Below are 18090 nucleotides of genomic sequence, written 5' to 3'. Positions count from 1 at the left end.
AGAAAAAGTGAAACCTTGAGATTTCCACTGCTTTTATAGGGACAAGCTGGAGTTTTTACAAGCTCTTATTTGATTTGGTTGGTCGTTAAGATGTAATAAAAGAATCTTATTACTTTTTCTAAAGAACGCGTCATCTCTATCACTTTAAATGACCAATTAGTGAAGTATCTTGTAAAAACTCCAAGGCCTTCTTTTATAACGCTCTTCTCACGCAGTGCAATTTTCGGAACCCGGCGATAGATTCGAATTACAATGTCCCACAAAAAAATAAACTCAAAAAAGTAAACTTTCAAAAGAACTTTAAACTTCTTCAACTTAAATTTAGATTACTTGAGGCACATTTTCAGCTTTCTACGGTACAACTTGCATTCCGAAAGTCTTTGTTTTAGAAATATGAAGCTTCAAAATTATTATTGACTAAACTTATTATCGTGATAGAAAGGAAATTTAACTCATGGTAACGTAATTTGGAAATTTTTGCGTGATTTAAAAGGTGACTGGTGGGGGGGGGGGGGATAATTTGAAGCTAATGAAGTTGATCCCAGTGCTTTGCGCACGCGAAAGGAATGAGCACGCACGAGCTTCTTAACCGACTCACGTTGATTTGTTGATGAGTAACAATAAAAAAGAAGAGGGTTTTTCAAGTCAAATCGAGTTGGCGAGAGCCTTCTGTAATAAAAATGGTTTCACGCAGCAGAAATGTGGAAGGAATCAAATCATTATAATTCCCTGTTAAAATATATTCATTAAAAAATTTAATTTTTATGTTTGAGTTTTTCTAATCAATTCCTATATATTATTGAAAAAGTGATGATCCATGCAATAATTTTCTGATGAATTAAAATCAAAATCTATAATTATCAATTGTTATTCATTCATAAAATAATATAATACTAATATTCTAAAATGGTAGAAAATTCAAACTTATTACACTTTTACAGATATTTCAGTAAAAGAATTTTCGCTGTTAAAAACAATCTTTCTTTTTTAATGTTTCCCGAAAATTTCTCAGTGCCTTTAAATAGTCCTTTGAGTTGTAGGCAGTTCGCTAGGGCACAGTATCGGGGTAATTATAATTTCGGATAGAAGACTTCGAGGACAAATGACTATCAAAACTACCCGAATAAATAGGGTTTATAAAACCTGAAACAGAAACACTCTTGAAAATATAATTTATGTACAAAATCGTGATAAAAGAATTTCTCCTACCAAAAGTCGCCCCAGAAGTTAAGTATAAATCAATGCACTTTCAAAAGATCAGTTTTAAACCCAACTGACATGAAACGTCAAATGACTTTCCACATAAAAGTTCAACTCTTCCCAAGTTGGGAAAGTTCAATGACAGTGAATAGGATTTCGGATGCTACTTTTACACAGATAAATACAGTTTGATCAGACCTTTGAAAATAGTAACGGGGCGATTTAGATTCTAAAAAGAGCTATGTGGCTAGCCAAGAAAAAAATGTAGAGACGAAAGTTCGTTATTTCTTGATGTGTTTTGGAGCATCGGCGAACACAAATTTTAACCGATACGCTTCAGCAACTAGAAATGAGACGTCATCGTCCTTCCAATCTTGACACGGAAGGTTCTGTAGAAACTACCATCAACGTCTAGAATGGAAAATAAAGATTCTAAATAACTGTGTCCGCTTCAAATGTCTATTGATATCGGCTGCGATCAACTTAACAGTATTCATGATATGCACCAATGCAATGTCTTCTACGGATCCAACATCTGATTGGTTGAAAGTGATGTATTGATTGATTTTACGTCACTTACAACCAATCAGCTCTTAGGTCCATGATGTAATGTCAGAAATCATTGCAATGACGCATATCATGAATAAAAACTTAAGGTGGTCTTACGATCTTAGTAATTTCTAAAATCTGAAGCTTGAGTTGTTCTTGATTTGAACCTAGTTTTTGGAAAAAAATTTAGCTTCACGCGCGTTCTTATAAAATTGACCGAGTGCGAAATCGTTATTCAGTTTATTTGATTTTTCAGGCCAGTTGACCTAGATAGACCTTTTCATAAATTACGTCAAAACATCACTTGCCTCGTATTCAAACAAATACCACGGTGATAATGTCCCTTGAAACACTAAATGATTTTCTTATGAATAGAAAGTAGTTTCAATAAAATCCGCTGTGAGTTAATCACCTTGGCAATAATTTCAAAACGAGACAAGTGATGTTCGTGCAGGTTCGTGACGTAATTTAGGAAAAGGTCATTTGAGCAGTGAGAATGAACAAGCTTATAAGGACCATGAAAAAGCATAAATACCTGAAAGTCTTCCTTCTCCATTATTTCTTTCGAAAACAAGGTGAGAAGTGCAGCGCAGACGTACAAATGAAAAATTGCGAAACCGTCTGGCTCAGACTGAAAAAAGAGAAAAGGATATTAAATTTTCATTTAAGGTGCACAAAAAGATAAATGAATCGGGGCAACCGTGGTTCGGTCGGGAAAAGCTAACCCAATGCAAAACCGGGGAAAGCCTTAAAATCGAAAAAGTAAGTTCTGTCTTAATATAATCTGCAGCTGAGATTAAAAATTTACTCAGGCAAAATGGGTGCTGGGTATGTGCGAAATTTTTTGCTGAAATTTTGGAGAAACAGGGTGACAAAACTTTCGAAATTTAGTCTCTCTAAGGGTCGATTTTCGAACTTTAGCATGAAAATACCCGTCATCTCGTAAACTTAGTACCCCCGGATGTCAATTCTTACCCAATAGGTATCCCATAGCCGTATGGATGCACGAAGCGGTAATTCTCGCATCAGTAGATTATTCATCCATCGGAAAGTGAATTGCAAATAATCGATACCATTGTTCAAAATGTGTTCATGCATGCGATCTATAAAAAGGAAGAAAGAATACGTTGTAAAAGTGAGTTTATAACACAACATCGCCGGTGAGAATTGATCTTACGTGTTTAATATTGGAGAGAGCTGCAGTTCCCGTCGTAATATTTAGCACGCACAGAGAATTCCCTGAAAAGTTTTTAGAACTGCAAGTGTTCTTTAAGTGCTTTAAAGTACGGTTGGAAAGTAGAGTTTTAACACGAGACTTACCACTCAGGACTAAGACTGAGAATATGGCCATTTAACCCCTTCCAAATCGAAAATACCCAATAAAATAAAATGAAAGTACTATGCAATGCGATTCTCACGCTAGGGCAAAATTTCCTAAAATAGCACATTGACGTCACGAATGAAATTTTCATGTACACATAATGTGTACGGTCTTGTACTCTTTTGTGACGGTCTTGTACTCTTTTGTGCTCTTTTCTACGCTGATCCAACTTTTTTGAGCGTACAGGAGCGCACATCTCAATCGATAATCTTTGAACCAATCAAGAAAGAGAGAAACTGCTGAGTAAACAAAAAAAATGTAAACATACATATTGTGTTCGAGCCCATCTCTTTGTTGATGGAAACCAAACATTGATCGCGCGGAGTGTGCGGTCAAATCTATTTTAAAAATTTTGAACTAGCGTGCACACTCGCGCGATCGATGGAAACAGGCCTTTAGGGTACTTACTGTCGATTCTCATAACGAGGTTCTGTAGTTTGTTGACTTTCATTTGTATACCAGGTTGAGCGAACGTGTAATTATCTTGTATACCATCCAGCAGTTTGGACATGCACCAAAATGTATCTGCTTCCACCATGTCTAACACTTCTTTGGGCACGTTGTTGATGTTGTACGTTTCCACGTCTTTCTCTGTTGTTGTTGTGAGGTAAAAAGTGAAATTAATCATGAAATTTCGCCCTTTGTTTTACAATGAAGTGAATACAGTTGCTCTCATGTTGTCTTCTGACCAGCCACCAGAACCGTTGGAAAACAAACGGATCCGGCGAGACTCGAACTCACAACTATGTCATTCGCGGGCATTGGCTCTACCATTGAGCTACGGGTCCATGTGGAACCCGAGGACATTATGGCATGGTTATGAGTTCGAGTCTCGCCGGATCCGTTGGTTTTCCAACGGTTCTGGTGGCATGGTTAGAAGAAAACATGAGAGCGACTGTAAACACTTCATTGTAAAAGTGAAATTGTTTGATACCATAGACTATATCAGGCCCACTGGCCGTTTCTTAGATCCAGAAATTGAGTTTTAACCAATTGCCTACGATGTTTTATAGACCCCCTCATCGCAACCGGACCTTCTGTTTATGTAAAGATGTAAAGAATTAAAAAGCAACAAAACTTAAAAACTATAATAGAATAATTATATGTTCTTTTTATTTAACATTGATGCAGGGAAGAATTGTAGAACTGAACATTACTATTTTTTGTAAAAGGTAATAAAGCGAAAATAAGTCTCAGCAAAGTTATTAAATTGATTCTGCGGCGAAAAAACTTTAGTACCGAAAAAACAACAACTCACCTATGTGTTCGGAGAGAAAAACAACGAAAAAAGGGACCACCAGATCGTTAATCCCCTGTACATAACCACTTGCTGGATGTCGAATCGCCCATATGAACAAGATACGCTCGAAAAGCTGAAACAAGAAAATATTGAAGATAAGGAGAAATGTCAGCAAGATTATAGTATACAGTAAACTCTTGCTTATTCGAACTTCTATTATTCGAATCTTTCTATAATTCGAACTTGTTTCCAGTCCCCGTCAAATAGAAACTTTCGTAAAATATTTTCTATGATTCGAATCTCTCTGTAATTCGAACAAATAAAATTCCCCGTTCGAGTCCGAATTAGTGAGAGTCAACTAACAGAAAGATTCGAATTATAGAGAGTATTTTACGAGGGTTACCATTTGACGGGAACCAAGAATCAGTTTGAATTATAGATAGATTCGAAAAGTAGAGATTCGAATTAAAGATGGTCGATTGTATTGTCTCAAAAATCCATTAGAGGTTTTGTATGGTTTGTTAAGTTACGTAACTTCCGCAATTATGGAAGCAAACGTTCGATTTGTGTAAGGGATCACGTCTATAGATTCGAATGTTGGCTTCCATGATAGCGAAAATTACGTAACTTAATAAAACATGAAAATCATCTTATTATATTGCCTTCAGATACCTACCGGGTGCGCCACAAAAAAGTTTCTCTCTTTGAGACTAATTTTCTCGAAATCTAAAAATTTTAGAAGAACCACTCCTATATCATTGGAAAGAAGAAAGATAGACTTAAATTTTGATTGGTCATTTATTAAATTCGATTCATCAGATCAAAAGTTATGCTCAATTGAATAAAAAAGCTAGTTTCAGAAAGTGCTCAAAAACGGTAAAAATCGACCTATCAAATTTTAACTTTAAATTTGGCAATTGCATTAGCCTTTACATGATTAAGAGCATTTTTCAGTAACAAAACACATAAATTTTGAAACTGAAGGGTTGAAAGGGTTTAAAATCTTCATCAAAATCAATTTAATTTAGTTTTACCGAAATTTTCCTCAAAATTTTGGTTCTAGACTGGATAAAGCCTATATATAAGGCTGAATCTACCTCGAAACCCATATTTGATGTATTTTTATGAATTTTACCAGATTATTTGGCCTTTTTCGACGGATTTTCTTCCTTTCATTCAAATTCAACCTTCCTTTAAATAAGAAAAGGTCATTTAGACAGTCAGCTAATTATCTTTTTTAATGACTGTAACGAAAATACTGATATATCATGAAATCATGCTTATGTTTAATTTGATAGGTCGATTTTTAACGTTTTTGAGCACTTTCTGAAAGTAGCTTTTTTATTCAATTGAGCATAACTTTTGATCTGATGAATCGAATTTAATAAATGACCAATCAAAATTTAAGTCTATCTTTCTTCTTTCCAATGATATAGGAGTGATTCTTCTAAAATTTTTAGATTTCGAGAAAATTAGTCTCAAAGAGAGAAACTTTTTTGTGGCGCACCCGGTATATTGCCTGTACTGTTGCAGGATGAAGGGATGTGATAAGCGGAAGAGATTGGTAATCCAGTAGAGCTCATTTAGTGGGGCAGGAAGTTTTGGATGCTTTTTGGGTGATTGTTTCAAACAATTTTGAAACTTGAACTATCGCCTTACTATTAAGCGCAAAATAGTACATGTAATCAAAACCTAATACTTTTCACTGTGGATTGTATCTTTCCACATACCTCTTGTACAACTTCTTGTTGAAATATGGGTATCAGTGGATTCGTTCGTGGAATGTCGATGTGGATCTGTGAAAGTGAAAGGAGATTTCGATCAATACACTGAAGAACTAAGAATTTTGCCGGCAAAGGTGGTAAATGAATTTTTTTTTTAAATTTAGGCAGCGTTAACCGCTTTAAAAACGAGTCAAAATTAGTTTGAATACTAAAAGAATACACTTATTAAAACACATTTAAGTTTTACTCGATATGATTCTCCCTTTCAGCCTCCCTTAGAGGTGAGGAGTTTATTTTGAGGGGATCATTTATTGAAAATTTTTCCTTTAGGGAGGAGCGTTTATTCGAGGGGGCGTTTTTATTCGAACATATCGTCAGCCCAAGTTTAGGTCCCAGGCAAAAATCAGGTCCCCCCTGAGTTTTAAGTCCCCCCAAAGATTTATGAATTTTTTGTTAGCCCCCAGGAGTTTTGGCCCTAGACACTTTCAAAATATTGATCCAGTAAAAAAGGTTTTTCCTTCAATATAAATTGCGTTCAGTTCTAAGTTTAAGATAAAATATTTTGCACACTTTCAATAAAAATTTGTCAGATTCATGAGCTTCAATTTGAGTAATTGAAGCCAATTGCCTATTGAGCTCAATTATTTTAGCCCCCACGTTAAGTGATGAGATTTTAGCTCCCCCCAAGTACACAGGTCCCCAAAAAAGTGGTGTACTTCCAGCCCCCTCCTTTTTTGGGAAAAATTTAGGGTGTAACCCCTCCCAACCAGCAGGGGGGGCTGACGCTATGTCGAAGTAACACGGTACTGATGATACACGCATTAGACCACAGGTGTGGCTCCTCAAGTAATAGGTTTTTTCGAAATATGAAAAGGGTTCAAAACAGATAATGGTTGAAATTTAGCAAATAATTTTAAGAGAAAAATAAATCATAATGGAGTGAGCTGGATGGGCTATAATGAGATAACATCGTGATTTTTCCACCATCACGTGATCTTTATTCGGCTCATTGATTGGTGAACAATAATCTGTGAGTGTGATACATTTTAAATTAACCTCCATACAAGCAACCCCCTCGAAATAAACATTTTAGAATAAAACAAAGAACGGGCCACATTACCTGCCGGTAGGTCTCTTGGTGTAAAGGGTCGTGACGCGTTGGATAATACTGTTGGACGAAATTGTGATATTCCGCTTGTTTTCGTTCTAAAGTTGCTTGACGTCTGTCGATTGTTGGTGGTAGGTAGCCCTGGAAACATGAAATGAAGATGTTTGTTAGATTCGACCATTTAGTGATTTTTCGATTATTTATTGAATTTCTCGGCATTCTTCGGTGGGATAGACTGTAGTCTGCCATTTTAAGGCGGAAAAGAAGAATCAGGGTAATCGATACCATAATCGATATTCTTTCTTATAATATTCAACCATTTTGAAGATTTTCGATCCGATTCTAAGGTGGAGTCGTTCGAAGGAAATGTGATCATAACGAAACCTCTATCGATTAATTGATGCCGAGTTTGGAAGAATAAGAATTAAAAGTGGTTGAATGAAAACAAATAATGCTTACGGATAAGAGACGCCATGTTGTTCCACGTAATACGTTTGATACGCCGTTCCACGTCATCTTACGTAATTGATCTATATGTTAAAATGTGTTCAGGTTATTCAGGCTCATTTCATTTTGGTTTATCTTTTAATATTGACACCAGTTTCACTTCAAATTTTCTTAACAGTTTTGCCAATGTTCAACTCTCGGTTCAACTTTAAGAAATATGTCTCTGCAGAAAGTTTCGCTAGGACAGTTAAGCCATTCGCATTTTCAAAGGCTTTGTTTTTAAATAAGAGTAATATTGTTTGATTGTACTCGTCAACTTTAATTTACAAGCTTTTTGACATTGAATCGACACGGATGTGGAGCAAAGTCGGTCAGAAAGAGGAAAAGAAAAACAATTTTTTGTTTAGTGAGCACGATATAACAATAGCAGATACGAAAATGTCCGTCCTGATATGAAATATGTGTCCGAGATAAAACGGCAACACCTAAAAAATAAAACCTTTAAGATTGAAAATTAGGAAAAAGTTGTTACCCCATACTAAGTATAACCTTACCTAAATCGGTCGTTGGCCCCGAAAGCAGTTTCCCAAACTTTTCAAGTCTCGAATTTTCCTGGTCTTGCAAATCAGAGATATTTGACATTCGAATGGGCGAGTGAGGTTGAGGAGCGTGAATGTAATTTTCGCCTGAAAGTTGTCGTTGTGGCGGTGCTTGTGAGAGGGCGGCGGGCGTTGTTTGTTTTCCTCGATTACCTTTCCCTATAAAAGGATAATTAACAACAAATAAAATGATTAGTTGTGCAGGGGATTGCTTTGATTTTGATAGGCTGGAACTCCGGTGAATTGATAGCGTGAATATGTACTTGAGGTGGCGAGCCGAATTTTTAAACCCTCGAATTATGATTTCTTTCGTGACTTGGAGAATGAACTCGGTGAATTTCACCGGGCCAAAATAAGAACCTTGGTGATTCGCAGTATTCAGTAAACAATAGCACTAAGCTTTGGACAGGCCCATTGAATTTAAAGCCTCGAAGTGGATAGAGTAGAAACTTTTGGATGGGAAATTAAGCTACTTTAAAATTTGCCATCTAAAACGCGCGCGCGTGGTTTTTACACAAACACCGGATTGAAAGTAAAATCTATCGCAAGATCTAAAAAAAATACAGTACTCAAAAACAAAGGAACGACTAGATACAATCCATCTTCATGATCGCAGCGCGTTCTAGGCGCGTTCTGGATGGGAAATAAGTGGATTTACTTTTTCTTGCCTGGAAAAGGTTAGAGATTCTATTCTAGCCCTTCGGGCTTTAAACTCAATGGACAGCCCCCTGCTGAAATGCTATTTTCTTCCCACACAGTTAGTTTATTCCAGGCCATCTTAATTATCCAACCGATCAAAGTTCGACCGAACTTCGTTTATTGAACCAAGCTTACTCAAGTCTGTCGAACTTTGTGGAACTAAATATGTCGAGCTTTGTCGAACAAGTATATTTGTGTAGCCTGAAGAACAGAATGCTACAATCGAAACAATTAGTCGAACTAATCGAATTCTCATAATTTTAATGATTTCCACAAAAAAATCGGTTTATCAAAAGTTCAATTGTCGAACTGATCGGATGATGGGGCCGAGTTTGTCAGAATAATTGTGTTATTAGAAGCAGACGTGAGGCACAATTTATATTGTATTCATAAACTGGATTTTTTAAAGGAATTTTTTAGCAGTTGCAAGATATTTTAGGCTAGAAATTGATGGCTTGTATCAGTAAAAAAAACACCTTTAATAATAGCATAAAACTGGCCCTAGGTACGGTTGATTTTTAAAAGAACCCCAAAATCTTTTTCCAGCCAAAATAGGTTTCACTAGGTAAAAGTAAAAGCAAATCAGCCCATGTAAAAAAAAATCAACATACCTAATCGTTCGCTGAATTTCGATACCATTGCATTCTTAAGTTGACCAGCTTTACTCGTTTTGCCACCACCGCCACCACCGGGTGCCGCTTGTGGATGACGTTCTGAACTTTCCTCTGTACTGGATAAATGTTGAAGTGGAGGGCGTACTAATTCTTCCGCTTTTTGCTCATTGAATGGGTGATGACCGACACCTGCTATGGTAAAATAATAAGACCGTGTTCAGACATTACGGTTTCGTATAGCTCCAAAACGAAACGGTCCCGAAACACATAGCTGTTTTCTCTATGCAATTAACGTCTATTCCACTTTGCGATTTTTTCGAATGTTTTGAGCCCGGGTTTTCGGGCTCTAAACATTCAATTTTTTGACGTCACTTTAAAGTTTCGAAGCACCTGCAGTATCAAAATTATCGAATTTGCGTCAAAGCACTTGAAAAGCTTCTATTTTTCGAAAATGGTCAAAGTGGAACTCACTAAGAAACGAGATGAAAAATCCCGGTTTTTAGTGAGGTGCTCGCTACGAAACACTGTGTGAGCGTCAAAATTCGAGACATCAATAAAGAAGACGTTACAAAGCAAAACAGATCGAAACGTTTTTGCTCCACTATTTTCAAAGGAACGGAACTGCTCCGAAATCCGTATGAACACTTCCTATCTGTAACTCATACCATACCGGGACGGTACGGAAAAACCGTAACGTCTGAGCTTGGTTTAAACCACGATCACTACTCAGACCACTCATGGGTAACTAAAGTCCAATGTGTTGGTTTCTATTTTAAAATTAGACATAGGGCAGCAGTTACGAACGTAAGTAAACATTCGAATCCTGAGGTTGTAATCCAGAAATAGAAACATCAAGGCAAATTAGTGGTGTCCATAAAACAAGAAACACTTTCGTTTGAATACCCAATCGAGTAAAGGAAATAAAGATCAATGCCATCATGTACTTCACTTATGATCTTCTTATCAAAAGGTCAAAATAGAGTTACAATTTGAATAGAAATTTTCCAATTTTCTGGCAGCTTTACGTATGGCATGGAAGAAAATTCACAAAAATGATGTCCTTTATTTTGGCATTGACTCTGAAAAAGTAGGATTGATGATCCAAAAGATTTGGCGAAAGATTGACCATTTTTCATAATCCAAAACTCTTTGAAGTCTAGAGACCACGGTTTTATCTTACACCAAGATTTTAAAAGACTTTCGAACCGCTCGTTAGTTAGTTTATCAAGCTTTTACCTGTGTCGGTTGGTGTTTTAGGCGGCGAAGCGAGCGCAGGAGTGACTTGAAGCGGATCATTTTCATCCTCGTCCCATGCATCGAGAGTGGAACCTTCGAATTCTTGAAAAGATGAATTATTCTTCTTGTTAGCCGCGCCCTTCCCTTTGATGTATGTCGCCAAGTGTGCACTGCGGAGAGAAAAAGAGCTAGTTTTTAAGACTTGGAAATAAAAATGATCTTTCTTATATACAGTCAACTTTCTCTAATTCGAACCTCGAATTTTTCTCTGATTCAAACTAAATATTGGTCCCCTCAGCTGTAAATTAGTAGAAAATACTTTCTTCTGTAATTCGAATCTTTTTCTAATTCAAAGAAGATTCTTGGTCCCTTGAAGATCGAATTAGAGAGAGTCAACTGTTTGCACAAGGAAAAACTGAATAGCAGGTCCTTTATTAACAGAGGAAACGCTAAAACAAGTTCGATGCTTATTATAAAAATTCGATAAAGACTTTTCCACTGCAGCAAATGCAAATCTCATCCTCTGATAAACTAAGAATAAAAGTTCCCGGAAATGGAAAACAAAATAAAAACCTTGTTAACAATCTCATATCCTACCAAATGAAGTATCAAAAGTCCCCGGACAGTAAAAACAAGTATCATTGATAAATATCTATGTCCAAAAAGTTACTCCTGACATAAAGAGTCAGAACCTATGATTAGTTATCTCGATATGGTTAGATCTTCATCATCTATTATTAATCTAAATTAACAAACCACATTATACGAGCTGATATTGGCTGGTCAAGCCGATAGGCTGAAATTCACTTGTAGATCAATACAGAAATTTGTGAGCCTTTCTAATTTTTGAATTTAAGCTGCTCAAAAAACTAGCGTGACCTCTGAATTATGAAGAGCAATAAAATCTTAGATTTAAGGTTATGATCCCAGCTGGCACACAACGTTGTTTTAACGTCCATCTAACGTTATATGGACGTTGTGGACGTTAGAAAAACGTTGAAACAACGTTGTGTGTCAGCTGGATGATGTTATATGAGAGAAAGTTCATCGTTCATAAACATCAAGGATGTTTTGACGAGAGTAATTGATTTTCTTGCATAACGACCAAACCATTTATTGCTTGATAGCTAATTTCGTGGTCTGATGTCATCTCTTAAATTGATTTTCTTTTTGAAAAACAGATGATGGCTTATTTATCTTTTATGAAAATTCCCAAGACCTTTAGATAGAAGCTGCTACAAATTTTTCTAAAAACTCCCAAAAATTTTAAAATCACAAAGAAACTTGTAGGATGGTTCACTTAGCTCGACGTGAAAGGGAGAAATAGATCACAGGTTTGATTTTATACTAGATGAACTACATTATCGTTCGAGAAATGCAATGAACATAATTTCGAACTATTGTCTGAACAAATGTCTGGGAAAATATCTAAAGCGGTACTTTGATATGCTCAAGAATATCGAAACCTGCTGTCTCGCACATAATCTTATTTTGGTTTTCTGCCTACGTTTGAGATTATACTTTGAAAAAATTATTGTATCAATTAGAGAGTCTTTTCCAATACAGTAGACTCTCTCTTATTCGAACTTCTATTATTGGTGGAACCTCTCTGTAATTCGAACAAATAAAATTCCCAGTTTGAGTTCGAATTAGCGAAATCAACTGTAGTAGTAGCTTGTTATAATTAGCAAAAGCCCGATATATAATAAGGCATTCAAATTTCAAACTATCAAGCAATGAGTCAAGAGAAACATTCCTATGCAATAGATTATCTATCAATTTCGTTGAAATAAAATTGTCGTTTCGTTATAATTGCAAACGTAAAATCAAAAAAGTCCGAAAAAAGCCAGATATCATATAAAGTAAAATCATCAAAACTCATTATCTCGTCACTAAACATTTTCTATGCAATAAATAGATATTTCATTTACAAGGTATTAATGAAAGTAGGTATTTGAAAAAGAAACTGAGCAATTAGGTCATTAAAATCCTCATAAAGTATACAAAGATTTCAATTCATGTAAATTTTTCTTCGCTTTTTTTATGGACACACTGCTGCACAATGTGGAACCAAGAAACTTAAATAAAAGAGTTTTATTGTTTTATTATAAGTTCCTTGGTGGAACCAAAATATCCTCAAATAGAACTTTGATATTTTTCATGTTTCGTGGGCTCTCCCAGAAAAAAATTTTACATGGGGGGTGGAGGATATAACAATTTTTAGTGATTTACCCCCCGGACAGGGTGACTTTTGGCCCCCCGGACAATAGGTTTTACCGGACAAGCATCTGCTGACCCCCCCGGACACACCGAATTAACCCCGGACAGAGCAAATTTACACCCCGGACAAGGCAAATTTTGATGATTTTTTGCTACCCCCCGGACAATATATCCTCCACCCCCTATGTAAAATTTTTTTTCTGGAAGAGCCCAATCAATGAGACAATAATGTCAATAAGACTATAATACACTACTAACAGAACAGTACTTAGTGCCTACTTAAGAATGGATTTTCTGAAACATTTTAGTACCCAGTTGACCATTACAGTCACGACAAACCACTTTGGATGCAATAAATTTTTCAATAAATATGCTAACATTTACAGGCAACAAAAAAACGTACCTCATATTAGCCTTGTTCTTTTCTTTCACAACATTGTTATGGTTAAAAAATAATTTCAATCCTGTCATTATGATCTACTGGTATCTAAGCAGTACTAAAGAACTGTGAGTGCTTTAATAAAAACAAAAGACATTAATAATAAAATCATATAAAACGACTAGTCGCACTGCTAGGCTATAGTAAGTCGAAAAGAGAAAAAAAACTCTTTAGCTAGAACATAGTAATTAACCGTAAGACAATTAAAAAATTGCATGAACTGTTTCACAACAAATATATTGTTTTTATAAGAGCAATGAAAAGTAATGATAACATTTCATCAGTTACACAAAACTAGACGGAATAAAGACATCCCAAGCTACACTAACACTACATAACGTAAACAGTTTTCCATCTAGACAAAGTCGTTAGCATGTACACAATAAATCTGGTTAAGACTATTCACGTTGAGTCTTGCATAAGATTATAAAAGGTCTTATAAACAAGTGCAAAAACACTTTTCTTTTAAAAAGCATTGAAAAGAATCTCTGACAAGAAAATGACAAAGGAATGCCCAAACAGGAAATCAGTTGTATTTTGTTACATAATTACTACAAAATAAACTCCAGTTTAGCGTACGTACGCTTTTTCTTTTATAAGAATAGTATATTTTGGTTGAGGGTGAGTATTATTCTTATTTTTCTAATAAAAAAAAGCGTGTATGAACTAAGAGATCTGTGATCAGGAACAAGTTGATAGCTACGATAGGATGGTAGGTAGTCCATAATAACTAGTAATTATACATTTTCAATAGGAAGGTAGTTCATAGTTACTAATTGCACATTTTTAATCCTCAAAATATTTCAATACAGCTATCAGTCGCAAACCTACACTATAATGCTGTAATAGCACTATATACTGACTATTTAATACTAAAGATATTAGCAAAAAAACTTTGCAAGTTTGATAATTTGAATTTTGAAGTTGTTTGGTTCGGTATTATAACAGAGCGCATCGTAAATTACAACTTGACAACACTTTAATCGATAGAACCTTGTTGACAGGTTAGTTTTGCTGCAATAGATAGAAATTCCACAAAAATTACACGTTTATGTGACTTTAGAAATTGTGGGAGAATCAGTTTTCTGGAAATCATCACTAGAAATCATTAACTTTATAAGGCCATGGACAGACTTGGACAGGAAGAAGACTCTGGCCTTTATTCATGGTCTGGTATAAAAAAGAAACCTGATATAATGGGACCTAAAAAATAATATAAAATAAATATTATTCTCAATAAATTTTGAAACGTTTTTGTTTCGGGCTTAAAATGATGGGTATCGTTTCATACAATGATGAAAATAATGTTATTAAAATGTCAAACATTTTTTTATAAAACATCCAAAATTTTTGGAGCCTTCGGATGTTCTTTACTTTCAAGTTTTATGCCTAAAAATGTTTTTAGCATGTTCTATTTTCATCACTTTGTGGGTATTTCTGTCCACTTTTCTAGGAAATCGGATGTTTTAGAGTCCGCAAAGCCTTAAAAAAATGTTCTTAATTTTTCGGCCATCGAAACCTTATGTTCTTATATAGTTTATTATTGTAAAAAAAACGTGTACTTACTCTGCAGCGTGTAAAGGAGGGTGCAAAGCCTTAAAATGTTCTTAATTTTTCGGACATCGAAACCTTATGTTCTTATATAGTTTGTTCTTGTGAAAAAAAACGTGTACTTACTCTGCAGCGTGTAAAGGAGGGTGCAAAGCCTTAAAATGTTCTTAATTTTTCGGACATCGAAACCTTATGTTCTTATATAGTTTGTTATTGTAAAAAAAAACGTGTACTTACTCTGCAGCGTGTAAAGGAGGGTGTTGTGCACCGTACACCAATCTGGAAATGGAGTGAGTTAGTTCATTAATGTGAAAAGATTAGTACTTTTTTATGAGGTTGAAAGACAGTTAGAAAATGATAGAGTAGTAATTATAGGGAAATATTTAATTTGATAAGTATCAATGCTTCAGCCTACCTCTACGAAATGATCCCGGCACTTAAATTCTGAACACTATTTTAAAGCACCAGATTATAGGGGTAAGTAGCTATACTAATTAATTACTGAGGTGTAGTAAAGTTGTTAGTATGTTATTTTGGTGACAATAATTGTTATATATGTTTCATACCTTCCAGGCACTTTACCAGAGTTTTTCTTCCAAAATGACATTTTGCTCCCTCCGCCACTGCTCAATGTTGGTGCATTTGGATTCATTGTACCACTTTCCAGTTGTTGATCATTACTAGTATCTTTGTTAGCATGCTCGTAGCTTGCAAACCGAGCACCAACTGCCAACAGACGATCCTTTGCAATATCTGACATTTTCACTACTTTTTCTGGTATTTTTTTCTAGTTTTCAATAAAACATTTTTTTTCAAGTCTACAAAAAAGAAATTTAAGTATTAAATAAATTGAAGAGTAATTTAAAGAAACTTGACAAAGACAAGTAAGCATCGAAATATTGTGCAAAAAATGTGTTATGTTTTATTCTAATAAGGTTACACATATTATGGATATATCTTTCAGTGTATTGAGCTGTATATTCTCATAGTGATTGAGTAAAAGATGGGAGCCCTCAGATACCTATCTATCTGGAAGCTTTTGGGATGCAAATCACAGTGCTGAACAGAAATTTGAGAGCTACCAAGCCATGGTCATAGTTAGGAGAATAAGCAGAAGTAATAATGAATTTCATGAATGCTAGGTACATCCTATTTAGGCCTGATATATATTTCCCTTCTGTCAACTATTTCTCTCAGTTTGAACCACAAGTGAATTTGTGGTTTAGAGAAGCTGGCTAAATCGATCTGCCAGGATGCAGTACACAGTACTGATGTGTCCTAATAAGGACGAAATACATACACCTGCTTTGCCACCCAAATCTCTTGAAAGAAGATAGTTAAACAAAAGGTCTGTATATCAAACTCTTGATGTAAGAGATCGCTATTCCAATCAGTGATAAAATGAATCAACGAAAGAACAAAATACAGCTGGATGAACTAGACAAATCTCACAGGACGACTTATTTTTGTTTTAGCCGATTTCTTGATAGAGATGTAAATACCCATCCATTCTTGTTCTGAAAAGTATTGTTGACAGCCTTTCTGAATCAGCAAGAAAAAATTCAATTTACGTTGGAAAAACTGGAAATTTATGAAGTCATATGTATTGTTTTAACCGTTAAATTATTAGAGTTAAAACGGTATCATGATTAGCAAAAAGTCTTTTAATACAGCTGGAGAAGTCAAAAACACCCCAAAATTTTTCAGCTAATCCATTCTGAAAAAAAAAGTTTGAAAGTGTAACCCTCGTCTCTAAATCAGAGAAGCTCTGCACGAACATTGCTATATAAATCAAATACGTTATCGAATACGATATAACCCTCTCTTCTTCCAGAGAAGATAGATAAAACTTGATAGTAGAAATTTCCTCTGGCGCCTGCAGCCATTAGAGAAGTCAATGTAATAGCAAAGTAGTTTTGCTACATTGTGTGCATTTATTGCCTTTAACAAATAGCAAAAATTTAGCTTAATTTACTGTACTAACTGCATTTTGCAAATTTGAAAAATGGACCCACCACGGTACTAAGTGTCATGGGTGTCGTGTACTAACTGCTTGCCCCCCCTGTCTGTAGGGGATTTATTACAATGAAAAACTACAAAATATAAAAAGCTAACACCAAACCGTTCACCCTGTATCGCAATTTTAGTCATTGTGGGATCTGAGGTACTAACAGTTAAAATTTTTCAAACTTCAGGTACATATTTAACACATTGAAAATTAAAATTTGAAGTTTTTACCCCCCCAGGAAGAACTTTTGTGATGCTAATGCACCATACCATCTACCTAATTTTACAGCCATTATAGAATTAGTGTTAAATGAAATATAAGGCCTCTGAACCAATTTAAAGCAAAATATTTTTTCATACTCAATAGGATGCTAATTATGTGACTAGATATACAGTAGATTGACATGTTTTAAAACGATTAAATGCTGCAAGATAGTGGTTTTAGAGATATGAGTACAATTACGTTATTTTTATCAAAAATTCATAATGGTAGGTGGAAAATATTAACACATTTATAAAGTACCATCTTTTTACGTTATTATCCATTAAAAATTATATTCATACTCAAGGTGATGGAGGGGATATAATGAGATATGATTTAATAATAGTCGTACTATCATTTCCTTGAGAAAGCTTGGTTTTCAGGTGATGGGTATTGTAATATGTATATTACTTACGTATAACATATAACATGCATATAGCGCTATATTGATATTATAAGCTTGTTATATGCATGTAATATGTTGCGGTGTTTTCTGGTCTGCATTGTACACGACGTAAACTTCGAAAGCACGTGGAAAGCAAGTGGTTAGATTTTGACATTTAAATAGTCATACGTGGATAAAGTACCTTAAAATTGATTTTTTCGATAATTTTTAGTGTTTTTAAAACATTTTCTGTTTAAATTACTTTGATCTGAGCTGCCCCGCACCCCGTGACCCGTGACCCGTGTTTCGAACTAGCCGCATTTTTTGTGCTCAAGGTTTTCTTTGCAAATTTTCGCATTCCTAAACCAAACGCACGTGGTTGATCAGGTACCGTGAGATCAGGTAACTTGCAACAGTGGAGGCTAGCAT

General features: G+C 35.2%; 2 protein-coding genes across 2 annotated transcripts in view; one reads left to right on the top strand and one right to left on the bottom strand.

The window, feature by feature from the left end:
- LOC136817659 (neuroblast differentiation-associated protein AHNAK-like) overlaps nucleotides 1-18090 on the top strand; it is a 301580-nt gene that overhangs the window by 140552 nt on the left and 142938 nt on the right.
- LOC136817644 (TBC1 domain family member 22B-like) lies at nucleotides 853-15821 on the bottom strand. Its single transcript, XM_067073964.1, has 13 exons — nucleotides 15574-15821; nucleotides 15245-15286; nucleotides 10798-10967; nucleotides 9559-9753; nucleotides 8204-8407; nucleotides 7662-7732; nucleotides 7215-7343; nucleotides 6101-6166; nucleotides 4389-4503; nucleotides 3539-3721; nucleotides 2725-2852; nucleotides 2285-2380; nucleotides 853-1598 (listed from the first exon to the last, which is right to left on the bottom strand). Exons 1-13 carry the CDS (start codon nucleotides 15765-15767, stop codon nucleotides 1482-1484), a joined length of 1710 nt encoding a protein of 569 aa, XP_066930065.1. The 5' UTR covers nucleotides 15768-15821; the 3' UTR covers nucleotides 853-1481.

The sequence above is a fragment of the Clytia hemisphaerica genome, unplaced genomic scaffold (assembly GCF_902728285.1).
Source record: "Clytia hemisphaerica strain Z4C2 unplaced genomic scaffold, Clytia hemisphaerica genome assembly, whole genome shotgun sequence".
NCBI lineage: Eukaryota > Metazoa > Cnidaria > Hydrozoa > Leptothecata > Clytiidae > Clytia > Clytia hemisphaerica.
The sequence above is the reverse complement of the archived record's forward strand: the minus strand, read 5'-3'. Positions and strand labels throughout refer to the sequence as shown.